General features: G+C 40.1%; 1 protein-coding gene across 1 annotated transcript in view; it reads left to right on the forward strand.

Moving 5' to 3' along the window:
- The window catches only part of Col28a1 (collagen type XXVIII alpha 1 chain), a 215,723-nt gene that overhangs the window by 107,803 nt on the left and 92,883 nt on the right, over window positions 1–15,037 (forward strand). The window contains exons 17-23 of the mRNA XM_021165439.3: window positions 278–346; window positions 1,465–1,533; window positions 6,345–6,416; window positions 7,136–7,204; window positions 9,553–9,624; window positions 13,041–13,109; window positions 13,652–13,720. Coding sequence (XP_021021098.1) covers window positions 278–346; window positions 1,465–1,533; window positions 6,345–6,416; window positions 7,136–7,204; window positions 9,553–9,624; window positions 13,041–13,109; window positions 13,652–13,720 — 489 coding nt within the window. The remainder of the gene's footprint in view (window positions 1–277; window positions 347–1,464; window positions 1,534–6,344; window positions 6,417–7,135; window positions 7,205–9,552; window positions 9,625–13,040; window positions 13,110–13,651; window positions 13,721–15,037) is intronic.

Consider the following 15,037-nt stretch of genomic DNA (forward strand, 5'->3'; position numbering starts at 1 on the left):
CTCATAGAGATTGTCCTCTTACTGCCTCCCAAATCCTGGGATTAAAGTTGTTTACTGGAAGCATGAGATTTATTCCAAGTATACATGTTGGCTAACTGAAATTTCTCTTACTATCATAGAAGGAAAGGATATGCATTGGGTTTAAGCAATGGGATTTGACTAGAAGCTTCCAGCTGTCCAGTCAATTTGTTATTAGGAGCTAAACTTTTACTCTAAAAGACACAAGACTGTTCTCCATGTCTTAATTTCACTAACATTTAAAACTTTTATTCTGAAGGGGATCCAAGGTCCATCTGGTCCACCTGGTCCACAAGGACCCCCAGGACAAGGCTCACCTGGTCCTAAGGTAATTTTCTAAATGACAGAGATGTTTAGTATATTCATGGTATAATTGTTATTTATGATTAATGTTCAATGACTGCAAAAGGACAGATGGAATTCACTTGAAAATCAGAACATCCTATGCCAAAGAATACTGATATTATTAATGACTTAGTCTAACATTCTTTTTGCTTTACGATGGATGCTTTTATTTGCATAACCTTTATTTATATATTGTTTCTATTTTTAATTATTGAGAGCATTTTCTAGCAGTGCAAATAGGCAACATTCTCTGGGCTGGTGGCCTTGCATTCTCACCAGTATTCCCACAGAGGGTTCAAGTTCTAGAACCTGAAGAAGATGGAGACAGAATAATCTAAAGAGTAGGAGTTTACCTTGCACTTTGGAGTCAGATTATCTCTTAATTTGGAATTCTTTTTCATCCCGTGAGAAGAGGCAGTTAGTATGTAATTAGCTACTCTTCGTACGTTTTTCAGGAATCCATTGTTAAATAAATAGGTAGATAGATAGATAGATAGATAGATAGATAGATAGATAAGAGAGGTACTTCTCAGAGGTGCTTGCTCACCGTGGAGCACACATATAAGAAGAAAGACATCATTTCTACCCTTTAGATTTGTTTGTTTGTTTGTTTGTTTGTTTTAGGGAGGGAGGGAAGAAGAGATCTTTCTGTGTAGATTAGGTTAGTCTCTGACACTTAGGAGCACCCTGTGTCGGTCTGCCTCCATAGTGCTGACATTATAGGTGTGTGTCATTTGAGGTTTTACTTGAGGCTTATCACTGAGAGCTCAGGATGTTGTCTGGTTGTTGAGATCACCAGGGTTTTCCATGTGTATGTTTAACTATTAGATAAGGGAACTATTTGTTTTGTTTTTTGTTTTTTGTTTTTGTTTTTTTGGGACAGGGTTTCTCTGTATAGCCCTGGCCGTCCTGAAATTCACTTTGAAGACCAGGCTGACTGTGTCTGTGCATGTGTGCATGTGTGTATGTGTGTATGTGAATTCAGTATAGTTTTACTTTGATCATTTTACTTTGTTGATATACAAAAGTTCTGAGGAAATCAAAGGCAGGAATGTATTAGTTTTATTTTGCTTCAATATTTAAATATTCTTTCCTTCCCAGGGAGAAGTAGGTCAAATGGGACCCACAGGGCCTAGAGGACCAATGGGCATTGGAGTACAGGGTCCAAAGGTGAGCTGATTGCTTCTAAGATGCTACTAAGCCATTTACGTTATACAGTGTAAGGTTTCCTTCACTCCTGAATGCAAGGAAGAGCATGCACCCATCATCTAAATGTGTACACTTTGTTTCTCTTAACTTTAAAATATGACTAGGAAGAAAAGTATGACCATTCCTTGCTCAGTTTTCTTGGTGGTTCTATTGGAAGGAGTTGTTAGAGAACTCCTGCTTTCCTCCCGGCAGGAACCTTGTTCATCTTGGCTGTTATCAGATGCCAGTTTTGACCACATGGTGCACCTCAAACAGTGCGGAATGGGTGAAGGGTGAATTGCTGCTTGCTGTACCCATCCTAGGTTCTGTACTTAACCTGAAGGTGTATAGACTCTAGTGAGCTACACTGAGCTTTGAACTTCTTCATTGCTTGGCTATCATTGGCAGAGTCTTATAAACATTTGGGTAGTAGAAGAATATATCAGATGTAAGCTTAACAAGAACATACATATCACATATATATAAAGAGATAATCACAAAATATCCTAACATTGTATTATTATCATTAATGTTATAATTATTATTATTGTATTAATAAACAATAAAAGATGTAATTTTTGCATGGCTTTGATATAATATATACTATGCTAATTATGCTATATTATGTGCTAATTATGATATATATGTATGTGTGTACACAGACATAAAAATGTACATATGTGTACATGTATACACATGTAGTATACAATTTATATGTCAATTTAGAGAGACAGTGCACAGTATGTTAAGGATCTTCAGTTAGACCACATAGGTTTAAATTCCAGTTTTTTCAGTAATCTTAAGGTTCTGTCACTTTAAAAAGAACTTCACTGTATGACAGTATCTCATTTCAAGTTTCCTCTCTTGCCTGCTTGTGATAGTTAACGTGCTTCTCCTGTCTCATTTATGCTCTACCATAACCATGTTTTCCTTTGCATATGCCAGTCTTTTAAAAACCACCCAAAAGTGCAACCATAAAGTCACAGAACACCCAGTTCTCTGTTTGGATGCTGCAGGAATCCTGTCTCACATGGATACCATGTCACTTCTTCATATTCGCAGCATAGCCTCGTCTTAACTGAAAAAAATATGAAATATACAAAAATATATTTCATCATTTTAATTTTTATTCCCTGGAAACTAAATGAACAGCTTTTTCAAGTGCTCAGGGGACCTTCAATTTTCTTCATGTAGATTCCTGTAGATCTTTAGTACTTTATGCTAGGTTTTCATCGTTAGAGTTCTTTAGATGTCTGGATACATCTTTAGTACTTTATGCTAGGTTTTTGTCGTTAGAGTTCTTTATATGTCTGGATACTAAGCTTTTTTGGCAGGATTACGAATATCTTTCCCTAAGTTGTAACTGTCGTTTATCCTTTTAGTGTATAGTTTGACATTTTGATGTGTTTCTCTCATTTTATGTCTTGTGCTTTTAAAATATTATTTTAAAACACCTTACAGTCATGAAAGTATTCTCATGTAGTTTTCTGGAAATGTTATGCTTTACTTTTTAAACTTGTCTTTTACCTTTGTGTGTATGGAGGGGGTTAGTGTGAGGAATCTGGTTTTCCCTGTATTGACAACATGTCTCTGTTTTACTGTTGAAAACACACCATTTTGCCACACTGGTTTGTAACGGCGCCCATATCTTGTATCAATTTACCTGTATATGTCAATAGTAATCAATATTTAGATCTCTGTTCTGTTCCCTCTGTCTATTTGTATTTCTATGTACTAGTGCCTTCCTGCCTTGATTCTTCTTCATTTAAAATATGTTTTATCACTGGGATACAGCTCAGTTGGTAGCATGCTTGCTTAGCACGTGGGTAGCCTGTGGGAAGCCCTGAATTCAGTCTCCAGCACCATATAAGCCTGTGTGGTGGTACAGGTCTGTAATTCCAGCACTCAGGAGGCAGAGGCAAGAGAAGCATACAGTCAGGGGCATTCTTGGGGCTACACAGCAAATTAGAGGTCAACCTGGGATACATAAAAGCCTCTCTCAAGGGAGAAAAAACAACTTCGCATAACAGGAATAATCTTATCTTTCTTGGTTTCTGTTCATTCTAGTACATTTTAGGATTAGGTTGGCTTGTCAAATTTAATAAACTATCTTATCAAATCTACAGGTTAGCTATTGAGTTTTTCCAACTATAGAGTAAGGATTTCTAACTTTTCAGGAAAATATTTTCACTTCTTCTATAGAGATCTTCTATCCCATAAAGTCATTCCTAGGCTCCCCACAAGAAATCTAGGCAGTACGAATTCTCTTTCCAACAACTTGTGATTGGCTACTGCAGGCTATTGGAGAAGCGCTTGCTTTGTTTACTTGGTTTTATTTCAGTTTTGGGCATGTTGAGATTTATATGAGGTCACTTACTATTCCTGATTGATGTATTCACTACCTTTTCTTTTACCTATCATCATATTATTTAAATAAAAATAAAAGGATGTGATAAAGTAGATCTTTGAAATACTCCCTTAGGTCAAAGAAATCCTCTTCTATTTCAACTTTTATCAAAGTTTTGCTTAGTTATTATAAATAAATAATGAATTTCTGTCAAGTTCAATGGCTACTAAAATAGTTGTAATAATTTTTCATTTTTACACTTTTTTTTTTCTGAGACAGGGTTTCTCTGTGTAGCCCTGGCTGTCCTGGAACTCACTCTGTAGACCAGGCTGGCCTCGAACTCAGAAATCTGCCTGCCTCTGCCTCCCGAGTGCTGGGATTAAAGGCATGCGCCACCACGCCTGGTGTTTTTACACTGTTAACCTGACTCGATATATTAATAGAGTTTTTAGTTGTTGAACCATTTCTTTTTGTAAGTAAATACAACTTTTTTAGGTAAACATTTTTTAGGTAAGGTAAACATGGTATTTCCTTTTTAAGAACACTTTACTCAGTTAATCTTTCATTGAGGAAGTTTCAACCTTTTAAAATAACCATTCATAGTGTTGTTAGCCTATAATAAATAAACACGCTTAGTATATACACTTGGATTTGGCATATGAAAGTCTTGAAACTTTCTCATTGAAACCAAGATAACGAAGGCATTCGTTATTCATTGGAGTTACCATAAACCCTTTCCAAAACCTCTCTTCCTCTCTCCCCTAGCTTCTCTATATTGATGAGCTTCCCACAACTTGCTCCACCATTGACTACTTCTGAGGTACATGTTGCTTCTTTCCACACAGCAGAATTATTCTAAGATGCACTTCAGAGAGTGTCTGGAGAGTTGTTTCTTTTCATTGCCAAGAACCCTCCCTTTGCACAAGGATGCCACAATTTACTTACTCAATTTCCCGGTGGTGGACACCTTGGCTCTTTCCAAGCTTTCACTGTTACAAATTACAAACAATTATTGAGTTGTCTCTGGACAACTGTTTTCCCTTTTCTTGAATAAACATCTAGGAATGAACTGGATAGCTTAAATCAAAATGGGTAGATTTTTGTCTCCTCCTCTGCTTTGTGTTGTGTTTTGAAAGCTTTGTGTAAATTAGAGACCCTGTTCTCCAAAGACTTGAAAGTTTAGTGGGGCTTGGCTTGAGAGCCAATGAGAGCCTTGCTACCTGGGGGAGAATCTAGAGCAGTGGTTCTCAACCTTCCTGATGCTGTGACCCTTTAAGACACCCTCAAGGTGTGGTAACCCCCAACCATAAAATTATTTTGTTGCTACTTCATAGCTGTCACTTTGAGACTGTTATGTATTGTGATTAAGTATCTGATATGCAGGATGTCTGATATGCAGGATGCCCTACAGGTTGAGAACCATTGATCTAGGGGCTTTCAATCACTAGATCTGTTTCCTAATGGCATTGCTACATTAGGCTTAATGTTTTAATTGTGGAAGTTAGGCCCTGGTTCTTCCTCCCAGCCCCATGCTCCCAGAAAGAAGACTTTGACTCAAAATATATTTACAAATTCCTTGGCCATATAGCCAGGCTCTTCTCTGACTAGATCAAAACTAAGATAACCCATTTATCCTAGTCTACATTCTGCCATGTGGCTTTTTACTGTGCTCAGGTACTATGTGTCTGTCTCATTACATCTTCCTGGCAAATCTCTCACCTGGGCCTATCCCAGAAATCTTTCTCCTCTCAGATGTACCACCTTCTATTTCCTGATTAAGCCACAGGCCATCGGCTTTTTAATTGACAGGTAATGCATCCATATAATGAACAAGATATTCTCTCTACACTTCCCCTTTTTAGTCCAATAAAAGGCTCTTTTCCTAGAGCAGATGTGACTATGCCATAGACTTAGCGCCCTGGAAAACCAGAAATCTATTGTCTCATAATTCAGGAGGCTACAAGTCTGAAATCAAGATATCTATGGCCATGCCTTCACAAACCCTACAGGGACGAATTCTTTCTGGCCTCTTTGGCTTTTCATTATGGTTGTCAGTTCTCAGCACTCCTAGGCTTGTGGCTGCTGCACCTCTTCCGCGTTTGCCTCTGATGTCTCAGAGTTTTCCGCTTGTTTTTATATGGCCATATCATCTTTCCATCATGATTCCAGTCATACTGAGCTAGGACTTATGTTAATAATCTTGTCTTAGCTTAATAATATTTATAAACACCCTATTTCCAACTACATTCAACTCTTCAGGGACATCACAATTCAACCCACAGCAAAAGACTGAAAAGCAGAAGAGTTAGGCAACTTGTCCAAAGTTGAGAAGTTTCGTTGCTAATCACATTTCTTTGTTCAGAGGTATTTCTCTCAGATATAGCTAATAACTCAAAATGAGGTACACCTTAAGGACGTGTCATTGAAAAAAATTTTTATCCACCAGGGGGAGCCAGGCACTGTGGGGCTCCCAGGACAGCCCGGAGTCCCAGGGGAAGATGGGGCCACTGGAAAGAAGGTAATCTTATGTTTTAAAAATATCATCAGTGTCAAATCTGTGGGATCACACCAGCTCCGTGGTCCTCGAGAACCTGAGGTTAAATTACCAGGAAACAGTGTCTGTAAGAACAACCTTTCTTTCCCTTTACCCCCAAAAGAGTCCGTTTCCTCCACTGCCCTTAGTTCTAGCTGGTGCTTTGGCCTGGGCATTTCCACTTTGTTCCATGGTTCTGGAAATCATATCAGTTTAATCTCAAACAAAACTACCTCTCTTCCTCCAAAAGAGTGAGCCTGAGGATGCAGCTGGGAAGCTAAGGCTATTCTAAAGATGTCCTGAACTATTGTAAAGATGTCCTGAACTATTTGGTGTTGACATTTGAAATACTCAGTTTTTAATAAAATCGCTGAAAAATAGCAGATGGTGAGGTGGAAAGACTTTCTTGTTGAAAAAAAAAATTCCTAAATGTGAGCGAAGAGCCAAAGGAAAGGGAGCTTAGCTTTGGAAATTGGCAGAAATGGGAACTCTCTGTGGTATTTCTCTTGCTCTGTGTAAAGGGGAGCTTAATGTTAATTTATTCATTGATAAGTTTCCAATTTAATTCTGAGATGACAACGAAGGTCTGGTGTGTTTTGGGGGGTGGTCCAAGTCAAATTCCCTGGCAATGAGAGGAGACACAACGTGGGCTCTGCATTTTGTCCTCCACGAACCAACTGAGGCATTGGTCTCCTTCCCTCCAGGGAGAAGCTGGACTTCCAGGAACAAGAGGCCCAGAAGGAATGCCTGGGAAAGGACAGCCTGGCCCCAAGGTATGCAAATGACAGCTAGCAGGAAGCAGCTGTCCCTGTGCTGGTCCCCAGTCAAAAGAGCCAATTTAAGAGAGATCTGGCTTACAGTCTTGCTATGTCAAACATGTTTACATCTTGCTTCAAATCACAAACAAGTGTATATTATCCATCTTTATTTTCCTACATCCATCTTAAGCTCCAGCATAGAGAAGAACTCAACACATGTTTTCTCAAGGAATGGTCCACAGATATTTAAAGAAAGCATTGGAAAGGAAAAGAAGTCACAAGACACATTGTTACAATTTGAAAGTATGTAAAGTTTATTAAAATATTTATAGGCTTTCACATAATAGTAAGGCATATCACCTCACTAAATGTCAATTGGGTGACAGGGTTTGTAGCTTAGTGAGATAATGTGCAAGACCATGAAGTACATTCCTAGTATAAAACAAGTAAGTAAATTAAGTGACATTTTCACATTACTCACTCTAGAAATGCTACTTTAATAGCATCTTTGTATGTCAAGATGAGAAGATATGAGTTCTCCCATAGGATGAAACCTTCAGTAACATACCACCTCTAAGGTACCAGAATTCCTGTACTTCTTGGGCAGAGTTATCAATCACACTGCATACACACTAACATTCTATTTATAATTCTATTAAAATACAGTTAATTGGCTTTGTAAAAGTATTAACTAAAGTCAAACCCTTAACCCCAAGAAAGTGGAATTTAAATATATCAGTACAATTTCAGCCACTTGAACCTATCAACTTTTTCTTCAAACAAGAAGACGAAGAACATTTTTCAAAACATGATATATTTAGAAATATTGGCCTATTAATAATCAGAAGTGAGAAGATGGGGTAGGGTAGTGTCTCTGAGGATTAGGATATGAGGTGGCTGGAGAGAGTCCTCAGAAAAGCCAGAGCTCATGAACCCTGAGTGAGGAAACCTAATAGAACGGACAACAAAGCAGGGACAAAATCAGCACCAGAATGTCCCGGTCACTGCGGAGGGTGCAGCACGAATGGAGCAGTGCCATATGATGCTGTCCAGGCCATCCTTGGCCAGTGCTGGTGGTGAGTGACATGTGGCTCTGCACCTGTTGTGTTCAGTTAACTCTCTGGAGTTAATTACATCATTGTGGATGCAGTTGGAGTCTCTTTGATTTATAGAGCATCCTTTTGTTGATGGGCTAGTATGTGGTTCATTGGCTTTCAAGCTGTAGTCCCGAGATCAGCTGGGTCAAAATCACCCATGAATGTTTGACATACAAATTATCAGTCCTTTGTAGAGAGGACTTAAATCAGAAAACTCTGGACATGGGATTTAGACATCTGTGCTCTACCAAGCCCTCCAAGCGATTGTGATATTTGTTTGAAAACGGTGGCTAAACCTGGTGTACCATCAACGTGCCAAGAATCTCAGTCGCAAGCTTAAGGAGAGATTCCTTCACTGACTTGGGCCCACATATGGATATAGTGCCTCCCAGGGCAGCCTTATGGAGAGGGAGAGGAGGAGAGGGGGAGAGGGGAAGAAAGAGAGAGGAGAGAGGGGAAGAAAGAGAGAGGGGGAGAGGGGGAGGGGGGAGAGGGGGAGAGGGAGAGGAGGGAGAGGAGGGAGAGGGAGAGGAGGGAGAGGGAGAGGAGGGAGAGGGAGAGGAGGGAGAGGAGGGAGAGAGGGAGAGGGAGAGGAGGGAGAGAGGGAGAGGGAGAGGGAGAGGGAGAGGGAGAGGGAGAGGGAGAGGGAGAGGGAGAGGGAGAGGGAGAGAGAGAGAGCGCTTTAATGCTGTTGAGGCCTTGGTGGAAGGGAGCAGAATTCTTTATGGTCATGGGAACAGCGATGAGCACAGCTATGCTGGGAAGCAGCAGGAGAGAGTTTCCAGCTCTGCTGCAGGTTACTGCTTGAGTATCTTCTTACAACAAAATGATGGGCCTTCTTTTATAGAGGGAAATAGACTCCCCACTGAGGAAGAGATGGGGTCTCGATTTGAAAAATGTCTTTTAATGTTTTTAAATGGAAATAGCATGAAAATTGAGAGGCGGGATAAAAACCATCTCTTTTCTGAAATGCCGGATGTATCAGAACCATCTGTGCACAGGACAATGGGGCAGAAGACTCGTAAATCCAGACAAAAGTTCTGTTGAGATTCAGAACTTAGATGTAACGAACATCGGAACATTTTGAATTAATGATAAAGACTGAGCAGATCTTTGAGAAGTTTTTATAAGCCTTGGGTGGCAAGGCTGCACTCAAGCTGATCTCTCAAAAGCTGGTGTTTGAAAGCCTGGCTCTGATGTGGGAGCCACGTGGCCGGAGGATGATGTGTTAATACGACCTCTGTATTTTTGTAATTATTCTGTCAGGGTGATGAAGGAAAGAAAGGGAGCAAAGGAAATCAAGGACAGAGGGGGTTTCCAGGACCCGAAGGGCCAAAGGTATGTTTCTCATATTCTCATCTGTGCTTCGAGGACAGGGTAATTGTGTCTGGTTTTAATAGAATATTAAATTTCCACTTCAAATTTGATTACACGTTTCCTTCCCAACAAATACACAATAAAAACCCCAAGAGGAAAATGTTGTTAGACAACTTTTCATTCCAATCCATAATAGAATGGAATAAAGAGATCTCACAATGTATCTAATTATCGGTGCTTCTGGGGGACAATCAGACTGCCAGCCATCTCTAGGAATTGCCACATGTTGAGAAACTGGGGTAAAGGTAGGGCCATAGCACATCCCTCCCCGCCATGTTATTTTGCTAGGCAGTAAGTCCAGCATTGATTGATAGGCATACTGAAGAGAAGCTTTGGAAGGGCTGTGCCAACCTGCTCTGCTTTGTGACATATGAGCCAGTCACTCACATGGCCAGAGCAATGGTGGCAATACAGAGTCAGCTCTCAACAGTCTCTGGTAGTCAGTGCAAGCATGACACAGGAGTTGCTCTGAGAGAAAAATCAGTGCTGTGAAATGGAAGATAAAGGCCATGGTCCACATTGTCCAGAGCAGGTCCCCCCAGCTAAGGGGGAAGTGGAGAGTGAGGAGCACAGTAACTGAAGCTCAGTGAGAGAGATTGTGGTACCCTTGATGTCAGCAAATTGGAATGGTAATCCCGAGAGTTTATGTCTCCAGGAAGACGCGGGTTATCAAAAACAAGGTGAGAATGTTTAAAATCCAAATGAAGAGAAAGAAAGTTTCTTTTGAAGTTTTTATTAGGTTTCTTAATTTTATTTTATGTGTGTACATTTTACCTGCATGTATGGATATGTACTGTATACATCACTGGTAGCCTTGAAGGTCAGACAAGTGCATCAGATCCCTGGAACTGTAGTTAGGCACAGGTATGAACTACCATGTTGATGCTAGAAACAGAATCCAGGCCTTCTGTAAGAACTACGAGTGCTCTTCACTGCAGGTCCACCTCCCCAGTCCTGAAAAAAAGTGAGTTTTGAAAACTAGTGTTGTCAAAATAAGAGTGTAACAAAACAGGATTGCCTGAAGAGCCATGATTGGTCATACTGCTCAACGCCCATCACTGGTGTGGAGAGATTGTTAGAAATCCGGGTGGGGTTTGGTCTTAAGGATGAGCACACACTGGGGGACAGCCCAGTGTCTCTGAGGTTTGCATTTAGTAGATTCTTGGAGACAGACTCAGGGATCCTTGTTTCCTCAAGGGGTCACAAAGTAGTTCAAGAGACACATTATGAGGAATTGTCACTGTGGAAGAAATACATTTTATTAGCATTATCAAAAAGGTGTTACTTTTTATGTTGTAGCTAGTCTTATTCAAAGTAAATTTGGTATTTTAATAGGGGATATTTTAAAGATGAAGAAAACTGCCATATTTTAAAACATAATAAAGCCTTTCCATGTTTTAAAAGTAATAAATCTAGAAACATAATTTTTGTCTTAACCCTGGTTTTAGTGACGATTTATTTATTTATTTGTGTGTGTGCATGTGCCATGGTGTGTGTGTGTGTGTGTGTACATGTGCCATGGTGTGCATGTGTGTGTGCCACGGTGTGTATGTGTGTGTGTGTGTGTAAGTCAGAGGACAACTTGTGGAAGCCAGTTTTCTCCTTCACCATGTGCAGTGCAGGGATCTAACTCAAGTTGTCAGGGACGGCAGCAAGAGCCTTTACCTGCTGCTGAACCATCCACCAGTCTTTAGTGGAAAATTGTAACTGACTAAAATTTTGCTCATTTGTCAGAGGATTGGATGCGGGTTCATCTGTTGCCAGAGCATGAATCAGGTGTCACATGCCATACCCACAGCTTTGGATTTAAGGATGAGCACACACATACAGTGGCATGAAGTATGTCCCAGCAGGCTGTGTGCTCAGTTAGGCTGTCCTGTGGAGAATTCCCACAGCAGAGGTGCTGGCTGGGAAGAGGAACATGCTCCTAGAAAAGCTGGGATGACCCACTTCATGCTACCGAGATTTACACACACATCAGGCAAAGGAGGAATTAGCCAGTGAGCGGAGATCCGAGAAGGACAAGCTGAGGCATGGCATAGAAAGAGTTCAGTTTCTGAGACAGGCCTCCACCATTTTTATATTGTTTTTGTTGCTGTTGTTTTTTAAAGGAGCAGCTAGAACATAGTTCAGCCTTGTCTGCCAAGAAGCAAAATTGAGTTTGTTGTGTAGGCACGTAGATTTATAGCTGCTTGAAAGTGTGAAAACTAACCTTCAGTTCAAGGCTGTCAAAACCTGATGCAGGCTGACTTTGACCCACACTTTGTAATTTCCTCAGCCTTATTCTGGAACAGTAATTTCCAAATTTCCTTGATTACAAACACCTGCCAGTAAAATTTTGACCACATTCCAATATAAATTTGCTCATATTTTAGTTACAATTTTAATGTTTAAACCACTTTGCTAACATATACTTAAAATGTTATGTAAATAATGTAAAATATAATTTTGTGTATGAAAATAAAAATGTATTAAGTTGTGATATTTTCGTTCTCTGTCCCAGTGGGTCACTTTGAATACCTTGGGGTGTGTAGTCACAAGCGCTTTAGGACAGAATCTCTCCCAGTGTGTTAACTACAGTTGTGTCAGCATCCCCAGAGCTGCTTATAAGAATCCATATTCCTGGACCCCATCCTTTAGATCTATGAAGTCTGGATTTCTGGGCATGTAAGTGGGAACTGGGTGTTTAGAAACCTTATCTGTATTAGTACCTGAGGAACACTGGTCTAGATTCAGGTGAGACACACACACTATGGTTTTGTTTGTTGAGTCTTGGGGACTCCATAGTAGAGAAAATGGAGGCGGAAGGAGAACTTGATAGAGGGAGGGCAGGAAGGTGGGAGGAAGCAAATAGAGAAAGATGTTTCAATTTCCCTATTCAATTTTTAAATAAAGTATATAATCTCTGTTTCTAAAACAGGATGTATACAATGGAATACTGATATAACAGGAGCTATGACAATATAAGCAACAAAGCAAAATGATTTTTAAATTAGCTATGTACTGTAAAACTTATGCTGGAGACTATTTCTATGATTAAATACAAGATTTTTTTCTATGAGCTTCTTGGTGCACAGTATAAAACATGGGCATCACAGATTGCTTCATCTTTATTAGCCAGTAAAAAGCTACACAAGAGATAAAAAATTCCTACTATTCAGGAATTAATTAAACGCATTCACTTAAAGGCACTGAGAAATTGCAGGGTAATAACTTCAGCAGTGGTTTCCAAAGGATGTTCCAATCATTTTCATATTCACACTTATAGACAGGGGTTTGAATATTCTGAAATATGCAGATATTCTTTCCTTTTCCTCCTATAATTACTGCATATAGTTTCTCTACTTGAAAGGTAACAGCTTTTCTGGTTGTCTCAGGGAGAGCCAGGTGTTATGGGCCCCTTCGGAATGCCAGGAGCCTCAATTCCTGGACCATCTGGACCAAAGGTTAGTATATATATTCTTGGTGCTGTTTAAAGTTGGGGGGAGGGTCGAATACATATATAGTTTTATGTCGCTGATGATAGTTCTGGCAATCTAGAAGTTTACTTTGGGAGACCTTAGAAATATTCACAGATAAGCAGGCTCAAAGCCAGATTCTCATTCCTGACTCTAGGCTTGCATGTTACCTCATGCTCCTTCTCTCAACCCCCAGGCCTCAGCACATGTAAGAAAGTTGTTACATTTATTGGGGAATCTACACAAAGTCTGGAGGAAAAGATGTACTCAGTGATAAGAGAATTCCCAGGCATTCTTACATCTAAATATTTGAGTCTAATTGTCACATATCATTTTAGTGGTTTTCCCCAGACACCTATAGAAACATTTATAGACATGCTTATTAACTCTTCGGTTGAGTTTCTCAAATTTGTCTGAAGGATGAGATGGACACATTAAGCTCTGTACACACTGGCGGTCTATTTTGACTATGCACTTCTGTAGTTCTTCATGTAACCTACAGCCTTGCCAATGTTATTTAAAATGGACAGGGAGACCGAGGAGGACCTGGCATGCCTGGTCTTAAAGGAGAACCTGGACTTCCTGTTCGAGGACCAAAGGTATGATTTAGTGATGCCTCCTTTCTGGATGTGAGAAAGTAGACTTAAGGCTGGGGATGTAACCAAGAGATAGCATACTTGCCTAGCATGCACAAGACCCTTTGTTTTATCCCTGCATTTCAAAACAAAATAGGAAGAGGAGGAGGAGAAAGGAGTGGGGGGAGCAAGATGAAGAGGACTTGACCCCTAATATATTAGCCAGCTTTCTGCCACCATGGTGAAATATGTGTTTCATCAATTCATAAGTTTATTTTGGCCTATAGTTTCAGAGGTTTGTAGACTATGAAAGTCTGTCCCTTCTCCTTGTGGCCTGTGACATCTCAGTGACATCTCTGTGACATCTCAGTACATCAAGGTAAAAGTACCTGATAGAAACTTCCTGCTCACCTGATGACAGTCAGGGAGCCAAAGTTAGGAGTTAGGAGAAGGGTTGCAGTTCCAGTGTCCATTCTGAGGAGATGCTCCCAGTTACCGAATGTCCCCCAACGAAACCTGACACTCGGAAGGGCTCCACCAACTTCTGTTACAGCCACAGGCTGGGGGCCATTCTTTGAACACATACATTTTTGGGGGATGTTCAAGATTCAAGCTATCCTGTTTAGTAAGTTAATCATTTACTTATAATATCTATCTATTGATGAAATACATGCAAAGAGTCTATGTCCTTTGGAGGGGGAAGAAAAGGAATAAGCAACAGGCTTATTCTTCATATATTTAGGAAATATTAACTCTCATGGTTGAGTGTTTGCTGACCCAGTCATTGTTAGAAAAATGCTCTTTTTATATCAGCAGAGTCACAACTGCTGTGGTTTGCCCAAGACTGGGGTCCCTGTCACATAAAGCTTTCAGGACTAAGATTTTTTTTTTAATCCCACACAAGCTCAGTGAGGTTGTTTATCCTGCATCTGGGACCCTGGCTATGGAGTTGACTCAGGAAAATTGTCAAATTTCCCAGGTGAAACTATAGATGTCATCTTGTTCAGTTCATTGTGGGGATTGTTTCCATGTTGTTTGATAACTGGTTGTTCACACTCCATCTATGATTTATGCTATCTATCCTTATTCTTCCACACGCATGACAATGACAATGTGCTGTTACATTCAGCCACACCTTTACCTGCTCATGATTGCCAGGCATTGAAGATGATGGTATTTAAAGATGCTTGCCTCTTTAGCCAAACGTTTTCCCCCTTTTGGGCTTTAGTGGTATTCTTGATGCCATTCATTTCCAATGTAGTCATATCCACATTTTACAGGGTCACATACACCTTTGAATGTATGATGGGAGGTTGGCACATTAATTCAATTTTACATGCT

The sequence above is a fragment of the Mus caroli genome, unplaced genomic scaffold (assembly GCF_978045245.1).
Source record: "Mus caroli unplaced genomic scaffold, Mus_caroli_1 scaffold_7, whole genome shotgun sequence".
NCBI classification, from domain to species: domain Eukaryota; kingdom Metazoa; phylum Chordata; class Mammalia; order Rodentia; family Muridae; genus Mus; species Mus caroli.